Source organism: Achroia grisella, unplaced genomic scaffold, assembly GCF_030625045.1.
Source record: "Achroia grisella isolate CSIRO2021 unplaced genomic scaffold, CSIRO_AGI_Agris_v1 utg1920, whole genome shotgun sequence".
NCBI classification, from domain to species: Eukaryota; Metazoa; Arthropoda; class Insecta; order Lepidoptera; family Pyralidae; genus Achroia; species Achroia grisella.
In genome coordinates this window covers 1,947,422-1,958,463 of record NW_026712695.1, presented here as the reverse complement: position 1 = coordinate 1,958,463, position 11,042 = coordinate 1,947,422, and the positions used below count along the sequence as shown (strand labels likewise).

At 29.1% G+C, this 11,042-nt stretch overlaps 1 protein-coding gene across 1 annotated transcript; it reads right to left on the bottom strand.

Annotated features, from left to right (window-relative positions):
* Positions 1-1,546: 1,546 nt before the first annotated feature.
* LOC131841778 (uncharacterized) lies at positions 1,547-7,219 on the bottom strand. Its single transcript, XM_059190103.1, has 6 exons — positions 7,058-7,219; positions 4,351-4,544; positions 3,453-3,586; positions 3,036-3,211; positions 2,658-2,696; positions 1,547-2,059 (listed from the first exon to the last, which is right to left on the bottom strand). The coding sequence occupies exons 1-6, from the start codon at positions 7,217-7,219 to the stop codon at positions 1,610-1,612; spliced, it is 1,155 nt and encodes a 384-aa protein (XP_059046086.1). The 3' UTR covers positions 1,547-1,609.
* Positions 7,220-11,042: the final 3,823 nt, after the last annotated feature.

Sequence of the window (11,042 nt, the reverse complement as noted above, 5' to 3'; positions counted from 1 at the left end):
TGAAGTCAAATCGTGGTGAATTCATATGGAACTGTTCCCAGGGGGCGCCATGTAGTGGTTGACAAATTATTTTTTTTATTATTGGTTGAAAAATTATTAATTATGTCGGTAGGTAGATATTTTTTCTAACATATATTAACTGTCTGTATACCTTCACATAAACTAATTTATTAGAATTGCAAAATCTTATGTAATTACAAAAGAAGAAATTTAAGAAATAATGTATCTATGTAAGATATTTTAGCCGCTTATGTACGTCAAGTTTTTGTATTAACAATTTTTCCTATTGTCCAGTTCGGTATATACTGACAGTTTCAATTAAAAAGAACTAGCAAGGAACTCAAGTTAATTTATCTCTATTTTTTAAGCCAGTTTATTTACTTTATTTATTATCTTTATACCTATCCATATAAGATAGGTATTTGTGAAGATTATCAATACTTTTATGATTATTATATTATATGATTAAGACATGATATGATTGATATATATGCAGATATCAAATGTCAAGGAAGAATGTAATGTTCGATATTTTTAAAGCGAAATATTATGTACAAGTAAGTACTTGTATTAAATAAGTATTTATTATAACCAAATATAAGATTAACTACATAAATTTGTTCATTAATGTAACTTCTGTAGTGCTCTAATTAATCAATTATTTCGCTACATTTAATTTGTTATCTGAACTAGCCTACAGATTCGCCCTACCAGGGCCTAAAAAGGCCTATTGTTAGGGTTCAAATCGATATTGTCGAAAAATCTGATATTTTAAAAATATTAAAATAAGGTAGTTTCATCATTACTCGTTAAACTAGTTGTGTATAACCGTCACTCATATCTTCTCTGTATAAAAGGGAGGGTTTTTGTAAGCCACGGCCATTCGGTCTTTGAACACAGGATGTGCTGGTTGTATTTTAAATGCTAATGTGAATTGTGTTAGAGTCATTTTAATTCAATTTCAATAATTCAATATATTACTTGAGTTCTCAAAATTTCATTAAATTATCGCATGCATTGCATGATTAACATCTTTACAAATATTCATTTGTTTGGCATCAGGACTAATAACTCCTAAACAGTAATTAACAGTTGTAATATGTAGTAAAACAATTCTGAACATTTGAAAAAAATACAATGTAATCACGAAAAAACACTTAGATAATAAGGAAGTAATTATGATTTATACAAATTGAATCTTTTCAATCATTTTTATTTAATGTAATATACCATATTCAAATATGGTACAAGAATGTACCAAATTGTACTTAAATCTAAAATAAATAAAATACGCAAAAATATTAACAAATCAAAGTACCATTACAGTGATAATAATTGACTTACGAGTTGGCATAAAGCATACCAATCTTTGTTATTTTAAATAACACACCTGTTGGTAATAATTATAATACGTTCATTAGTAATGACTATCATATATACATAGAACAATAATAAGCAGCACCATTAATAAATATTATTATTATTTAATAAATTAAGATATCCATATGTAGAATAGAAAACATGTCTCTTTGGATATAGCACTTGCGATAAATATGTGTATATGTTAACTACTATATCAAACAATGCTCTAAATAATTGTATAAATACATCAAGCTGAAATGACAGTAGAGGGAGTTTGAAAACGAAATCCATTGTAAGGTAGATCTATAGTATAATCAGCTTGAACTTCGCCTGGTCTCGTTGTTATATCTACAAGGGAAGTAGGAGAATCAATTGCAGTAAAAACTGATGGAGTTTGAGATACAGTATAGACTGGATATACTCTAGGTTCCATTTCTCCTTTAGTCACTTTATTTAGTTCGGGCTTCCACGTTACAACATCAGCATTATTATCTTTTACAGTTTTAGTTGTGTCTGCTGAAATTCTTCTGTCGATTTTAACTCCAGAATCTAAAGGCCACTGTGGTGCAGATAATGCGGGTGGTGGTGTTCCAGGCATGATAGCTGGTGGTAGCCAATTATCTCGACTTCGCTTTTCGTAGTAATCGTAAGGGTGGTAGGATTGGTAAAAGCCATAGTTCACCGGACTTGAAGCAATCTGGAACAGAACATCTGTTAACGGGTTACCTTGGTGATTTTTAGAATGTGCTCAAAAGCTGAATATGTGCCTAATTTTAAATATTATAAATATATAATGTAGAATTGTAGATATAGACAAACTGACGCTTACTTTCTAAGTATTATATTTAACCTCAGCAAAAGAGGCACGGCAGGTGGGCACTTACTGGAAGTGTCAAACTATATGATAAATGTGTTTATAGAATAACACCCACGAACAAAAAGTAGGTAACTTTTATCACACTGTTTATGATCAGTATCAATAGTATCCTATTAAATATAGAAATTATTCAGTTGAAATAAATAATTATTGTTTTGTTTTATAGCATAAGTAATACAGTTTTAAAATACTTTGGCATATTTATTACTAATTTTTAAGACACTAATAGATATTCTCTTCATTGTAACATCCCAATTAGAAATCAATTCATTTAAATAAATATAAATATATACCAAATTGCCTAGTTATTTGGTTTTAATTAAAACTTACGTTTCATACCAACCAAAAAAGAAGCGTCAATTTGTCAAGAAAGTACAAGTTGCGAGTTAGTAGATTATTATGAATTGTTTTATCATACCTTTCCCCTTTCATGATACCCATCATTACTATTGTCTACCTAAAAAAGAACGTTACTATGAAGTTATTGATAGTTAGTCCGACAGTTAGTATATATAAATTATGACGAAATTTAAGAAACCATAGTCAAAGAACTGAATATAAATATAATTGAAGATAATATATTATTGTCGAAGTTTTAAAATATTTTATCCACTACTTTGTACGCTATAGGTACACGAATACTTTGAATATTCTTACTACAGATCATGAGCATAAAGTCTACAGTCCATTATTAGCCCAAACAATGAAGTATATTATAAAATAGACAATACATATTACGTATACTACATTTACATAAATTAAGTAACACGTGTAGTATTGTTTGAAGTAATCTCACCTTTTTAAGTCCTTGTATGGATGCTAAAATAAGCGCCATCTTAGCTAATAATAGTGCCTTTCCGCCAAGAACGGCTAAGAATTGGAAACCCATTGGAATTAAGACCATGCCAATTGATACTATACCGAACATCATCATTGTCATCATTTGATGCCGCCGTCTACCTCTGTATTCAACTGAAATATAATTAAAATACATATTATATGATTTTCTGATTGTTTTTAGGTATATGATAGAAATAATAATAAATTTGACACACTAACAATTATAATAATTACAGGATAGTTACACATACTCGTACGCAGACATCAGATTATCTATTCATATCCAACGAGAGCAAAATTAAATAGGAGTTTATATATTAAGTAAAGCATTGTATTGATCTGTACATGTATGTAAAGCAGTAATTGTTAGTACCTGTTTGAACACTGTCAATAGATTTCTCATTTTCAAAATCAAATTTTATAACGTGGGTTCTTAACACTTTAGCCATTCGTCGGAGAGCTAATGTTCTCCATTCTTCTTCTTCAAGCTCTTTATCTGTCCACGAACTATTAACATAAAAAAGATATTTATAATGTCACTCATCAATCACACACTCATTGTTTCTAGACTGAAACAGCAAAACACGCGTTGTTGTGAAAGGCAAGTTCAGAAAATCATGATTTAATTATCTACTGATGCAAGACATTGGTAAGTAGCTTATTTCCTAAATAAACAAGAATGTCACAAATCGTCAGAATGAACGTGCTTTGATTCTCTGTAGGAACCTTAAGATCACCTTACCCATGTCAGCAAACAATCTACCTACATAAACACGAAAAAGCCCTAGACTGGATATATGTAAATAAAAATTAGATTATGGTATGTCGTAGGTCGAAGTTAGGACATATGTTAAGTTTACTTACTGAAAAATAGGACACAATAATATACCTGCTCAAGTCATTCTTCGCCTTTACTTACAAATATTTTCTTACAATGTTCATATGTGCATATCTCGTATATAATTTACGAGCCTTCGGATAAAACAGGAATTTATTTTGTTTGTTTACTTACTCGGAGAATTTCATGAATGTATATTTTCGAAAAAATACAAAATAAATATTTTTATGAGACAAATATGATGACGAATATAGCTTAAAGGATTAAATGGTGGATCTCGGAACTAAATAGTGGTCGAGGACCTTATAAATGATGAAAGAAAAAATTCCGTTCAAATAAACAATGAAAAATGTATCAGTTGTTATAATGTAAAATCAATAAGTGTACGATTTATATAATAAAAAATATCAATAAGGTTTTTTTAAAATATTACCTCGTATCATTTTCAGGCATGATGTTTCCAGAGCGATCAACAAGTTCAAATCTCACCAAATTAATTCCTTCGGCTACAGGCACTATATCAGGAGATAATGCACGATCTAATGCTCGCAATGTTTTCCTCTTCATGCACCTTATGAATTTTGGAAAGTATTCCTTATGGTCGATAACATCCTTTACTTCGACTAGCTATAAATATGAAAATCAAATATTCATCGTTCGACATAACATCGTCAGTTATTACATACTCTTTTATTATCATATAAATAACATAATGTACATTACGAAAATATTGTCTTCCAACGAACAACGAGATGTTATGTGGATTAAATATTTCCAAACGTTTTCATAAAGGAGGATTTTCTACGACCTTAATTTAATGGAAAAGAGTTAACTCAAAAGTCGTGTAGGCCGGTTTTAATCGTTTTACGCTTAGTGGATATCTAAATACGTCACAAATATGCCTTACCTTATTAAAACTTCAATAATATTTTTATCTAATGTAATTAATTTTAATCAGTGTTTAAATTATGAAATATAACCTATCTTTGCAATGATTTCTAAAATAAAGTACAGTTTTAGCAACTGACAACTTAACAAATCTGTTGTTAATTTAAATTTGTCCTATCAACCCAACGATTCTACATATAATTGGAAAATTAACTGAGTTGAATTAGAGAATGACTGATAAATAGAATTATTTATCAGTGTGTAAACTATTACAATATAACTATTAATAAAGAAATAAGTGACTAATTTTAAAAATTTCTGTTTACATTTAGAATTCCTATCAAACTTTTTGAAATCTGAAAGATGAAGGTGTAAATACACACAATAAATATATAATATTATCAGTACCTACAGAAGCAGGCATCGGAATTCACAAAGCGGATTAGGTAGTCAGCTCGCAATAAGTAGATTAAAGCGCTTTCGCTCGATATCAACATGAACAGGACACTTTTAGCCCAGTATCCTTAATGGAACGGAAACGTTCAAATAAATAGCATTGATACATAAAAATATATAACAGACTTCTTTCTACAATTTTACAAAAGCAGCAAACAGATGTAAGCATTACACAAATTCTGTTTTATCATATACCTGAATGGTTTCGTCTCTTTATAGACAGACAATATTATTAGTAATAAATATTATTACTTCTTTCAGATATTTCAGATTTCTACCAAATGTTATTTTTTGTAATGATTTAATAATATAATAACAAAGGTGGAACAGAATAAAAATTTAAAAAATGAGCTTATTTATGGCACATTTATCAGTAATTAATCATGATGGATCTATGGAGATTGCGCAAACATAGAATAGATTATTATAGAATATTTTACTAGTGGTACTATTCTACTACTAGTGATTGCCCATTTAAGAAAATTCTACTGGTTTTATATGTATATAAATGTTTATTAAAATAATAGGTATGTGAGTGTCACCTCATTGGTAACATTAATAGTTTAGCTAAGAGATCCAGTAGTAACAATGTAAATATCTTAAGAAAACTAATAATTACAAGGTTTAACAAAAATAACCTCTAAATGTATATATATATATATATATATATATATTGCCCACATAGCATTAACTGCTATAGTTACTAAATCTAGTTAAAAATATACCATATAAATATTAATTCTTATTGTTTAGGAATGTTGACAAACATTAATCGTTTAAGCAAAACAATGTCTCAAGTTTTAAAGACCTTATTTAATATTTGAAATCTTTTATAGCTTTTTGTATGTTAGTATACATTTCTAAACAATCAAAATCAGTGTCTTTAGCAGAATAAGAATCATCTACTTTATAGTAAAAATGACACAAAAACAAAAGAATATCTAAATCTTTTTGTATTTGTAGACTTACTACACTAATAAAAGATTTGGGGAACAACTTGGTAACCTTCGGCATTCTATAAAGAACTAGATAATACTGCTACGTAAATGTATTTAACAAAAATAAACTTACTTTAATAGAAATTGATAATAGCTGTACCCAATGCCAATGGCAATAACTAAATACCGATATGGCAATCACTAAAATTCATCTAAATAAGATTTAGTATTGCCCACCCCATCTAACTCCTTAAGAGGTAAATTTTACATCACAATAACTTCTTGAAATTACACTATAAAGCATTTACTAACTTATTCTCTATAGCAATAAGTTTAAAACGGAGCTAAGTTAACACAAGAAATTAAAATAAATAGTGTATCCTTAAGAAATTCTTTAAGAAACCTACTTTTTCCGATAAGAGGCATACCTGTTGTCAACAAATATGCCATAACACCATGTTTTTCTTTAAATTTTGCCAATTTATTATTAAACATTCTACTAGAAGATCTCTTAATGCTATCCGGCGAATTTAATTCGAATTAACTCCTTTATGAATAGGTTTAAATGTATCATCTTCTTACTGTGGGCAATATCTATACACTGGGCAATCACTGTAGTGTTTACCCTATATATATATATATATATATATATATTTAATGATGATTAATGTTTACCTACCACTGAAAATATAGTACTGTGTATTTGAATGTTTGTTTTTGTTACAAAAAAAAAAACAAAGTTGAAACTATCTTCGATGCTTTTTTTCTTTTGCTCTAGTGCAGTGTAATTTAGAGATAAATGTGAATAAGACCAGATATATGTATAGGTATATGTTATTATTTGTTTTAATATCATACTTTTTTGGAACAGTCCCTCCAAATGATTTTTATTACGTCAGCGCCTTCCAGCCACAAGTCGGCGACGAACCGGCTCAAATATGCATCGGGATGATCTTTCTGATTGCCATGGCAACATGAAATTAAGGCCAGAGTGAAAAATGATATCACGGCGACTTTCATATCGACTTTATTGACTTATATTATGACGTCTTTTATTCAATCTTCATCTGTTCCATATCTTTTCATCATAAATGTACATATAGGTATATATCTGTAATAAAAAAATTAGTTTGAAAGACTAGATTAGCCTATTACATGAAACATTTAAATAAAAATTAGGTTGAAATTAATTTAAACTCTAATTAATATTTCTTAGAAAAGCAAGTGGAAGGTCATCAAAACAAGCAAGCAAACCCAAAATTGATGAGGGTCTGTTATTTTATTAAAAAATTATTACGATTATATTCCGGTTCTATCGTCTTTTGATCATAACTCTGTAATGCTATAATCATTAGGTAAATACTATTTGTTGGAGTAGTGTTTTATATATGTTATGTTTTTAATAAATTTCGAAAAAGTGCAATAGAACCGTAAGAAAAACAAAATTACAAATTTCGAAATGTGTTTTTTACAAAAACATATTCGTATTATTTTCTTGTCCACTGTGTCATAGTGGGAAATTTGTGTATATACAAAAAGTATACAGACAACACCAAATATTTTTCTGTTATTAGTAAATAACAGAAAAATATTGGGGTAATTGATAAATATACAGTAGTATATTTAAAAACTTTATATTACTTAATAGTGTGCATTTATAGAGAATAATATTCCACTTACTATTGTACAAGTGCTAATGTAGTATCCTTACTATTATCCTAATATAATTACCTAGATCAGCCAGTGCTTTCTTAAGAACATAAGATATAAAATTGTGTCGTACTGTTCGTGAGCTAATAAGTAATTATTCTAGTACACCTGATATAAAAGGCCAGGAAATAATTATAGTTGATGTTATGCAAGTGTAAATGTGATACTGGTACTCATGGTTTAATATATTATTTGATATGTTCTTTAAATAATTAATAAATGTATTGAAATTATATAAATGACTAATATTTCAATTCTGACCTTTAAGCAATTATTGTAATATAATTGTATATAGTTATAACGTAATTACGTAATTACGGTGCCCCTACAGGGTATCATATGTCTTATGTTCTTTTTATTAATAACATACCATATGAGAAGCGATCATTAAATAAATGGTGTAAACCAACAGTGAATATCAGAAAACGTAGTCACCTTTTTGTTATTATTTTAACTCTCTTTATGTAATAACCCTGAATAGAATATCCCGTGGTAAAAATCCTTTATTAAACAATTACAAGAAATATTAGTAATAAGTCAACTGTACAGTAGGTAACCTGTTATTACAACTGAATCGTAGAGTTCGAAAATTTTATTAAATGAAGCAAGAATATAACTTTGTAATAGGGAAACTCTGAATACGAGAAAGGACTATTCCGAGTCTTTAACTTAAGATAAACTTTTAGAAAGTTGCACTATACTATGGAACTTGTCTATCCGTATTCAATCCTTTCAAAATGTTTCAATTTCTTCGTTATTCAAACTGACTTTTCCCTATCTACACTAATCTATATCTGAGGAATGCAAATTTTATTTGCATTCTCGTAAGTATAGTGAATAATCACTTGATTTACTACACCTATTTGAAAAATTACTTGAACATCTGAAAGATACTTTACTCCATTATTAAATTAAATTTTAATTGTTAATACCTGATTATTTGTATTAACAATATATATGTTAAGGTACTAAATGCGAACGTTTTTAAAATTAGATTTTGTTAATCACATTTTTTTTAATTTATTTTTATGAAGACCAATTTAATTAATATTTGCATTAGGACTATTTTATAAATATTTTTTTAGGATTAAGATTGTCTGTCAAATAATTTTTATATTGGTAATATTGGCTTGGCTTGGCTTCATAAAGATATTTTCAATCAACTGCAATCTTTTTATAGAGAGAGATGTATGTAAATTAGTAACATAAAATATTGTTATAGTAACGTAAATTACTTACAAATAAACCACTTAATAAACTTAACTTCTTAATCAATACAAATAATCACATCACCCGGACACTTTCAAGGTTAAACAACGAATAGAAAATCCCCGTTGTACCCATAGGTTTTATGTCCAATGCGCGGGTGGAAAGCGGTCAATTTTCCAGGCGAGTGCAAACCAAATCATGTTAATGAATGTCCATGTCACTATGTGTTATCTATGCAATAGAACCGTGACGGTGTGTTTTGCCAATATATGAGGAACACACAATTTTCTCCATTTTTATTACTATAAAATAACATTGCAGATTATAATAATAAAACTGTTATTTGTAGTTTCGCCTGCGCGCACTTATTTACTCAATTGCCCCAGGTACATTAGTCTTCACATACATTACGTAAAAACATTTTTTAATCTTTACATGTTGGTTAAACGAATATTATTAGAATGTTATAGGATAAGGTTTTACTTATCTAATTTTATATATTTAAATAGATATAGAAATATAAACTAACGCAGTTTTATTTTCGTTTCTATCAGGTAACTTAAACATGGCAAATCAGTGCAAAACATCTTATTTCTAAAACTATATTTGTATGCATATACACACACTATTACATTCTTTCTTTACACATACACAAAATAATATCAGATAAGTAAAGTCTTGTACATATTATTAAAGATGTCCCAATATTTCAAATTCCGAACAATGATATCTACCATATTAAAACTTAAAACAGTGCTTAAGTTGTCTTATCGTATAAACATTGTAAGAATATAAAATAATGTAGATACCTTATTCGCAAATCTTTAATTAATAAATCTTTGGCGGAAGTTTTATTAATTACAGATGCAAAGATACCACTACGCGACGAAATATCGATTATGCATTAAATTCCGGTGTCGCGACAGGAACAAATACAAAAAGCCTTGAGTGCAGTTTGGTCCCATGTTCTGCCTCTATCTTAAGTAAAAACTAGGTAATTGTTATGTTTATATATACATACACATATTATACTTACAAAACTCACGAATTGATTTAATTAATAGTTATCTAATTTCTGGACGATAGATCACCTATAAAATGGTTGGAAATATAAAGCATAAATTAATCGAGGATACCGTTACAAACTGTGCACGAGTCGTGTTAGGCCCCTATACCCGCCAAATACTAGTCAGAACCCTGTCGTAAGAAACGAGAAGCACCAAAAGTAATAAGATATCATATTGCTAAATGGTGTTACTTTACTTGTAATTACGTAAGGTAATTGTGTAAGATTCTATAATAAACAGCCAGAATCTATGCTAAATCTGACAGAGAGGCAATTCAAATTTTATATTAAACAAATGTTATGTAAAATAGTCTATTCTAGGATAGATGAATTTATAAATGATAGCAATATCTAGCAAGAATACCTAAGTTTATTTGCGGACAACGTTATAATTTCTTTTTCATACAGCTTTCTTGATATATGATAGCGTAGCGGCTTTTGTAGTTATTGCCGCATGCGTCCTCATGTAGAGTGCGAATACTGTAACTACCATATAGTAATTTTAAGTAACTATGACGTGGTCGAGTGGAATAAGTAGTCATGCTCTCTAAAATGTCCAGACATGTGGCGGCGTGGGGGGCCGGGTTATTGGGCTCCCTAAAATATGGTCGAGCGCAGTAATGGCTGGCTCATCCGTCATACTCGTGAACAGGTGCTGCTTGTAGGGACTGGTCTGCTCTTATCACTACGACTGATTTAATCTTATTGTATATTTATATTTGACCCTAATAAATTAGTGCTGGTTGGTAGTTTGTATTCACACGTTTCGACTTGTAAATGTAAACGTAAAGGATTATATAAAAGAGCAACACACAAGTTTCTTTCTCGTTCTTCTTGTGATGAGACAGCTTTCCGAAT

What these genes read in the sequence shown, in the direction of transcription:
- LOC131841778 (XM_059190103.1), bottom strand. Translation starts at nt 7,219, where the DNA reads ATGAAAGTCGCCGTGATATCATTTTTCACTCTGGCCTTAATTTCATGT. An exon ending in GGAGGGACTGTTCCAAAAAA is followed by an intron (nt 4,545 to 7,057) that starts GTATGATATTAA and finishes TCATATTTATAG; the next exon opens with CTAGTCGAAGTAAAGGATGT. An exon ending in GGTATCATGAAAGGGGAAAG is followed by an intron (nt 2,060 to 2,657) that starts GTATGATAAAAC and finishes GTTCTGTTCCAG; the next exon opens with ATTGCTTCAAGTCCGGTGAA.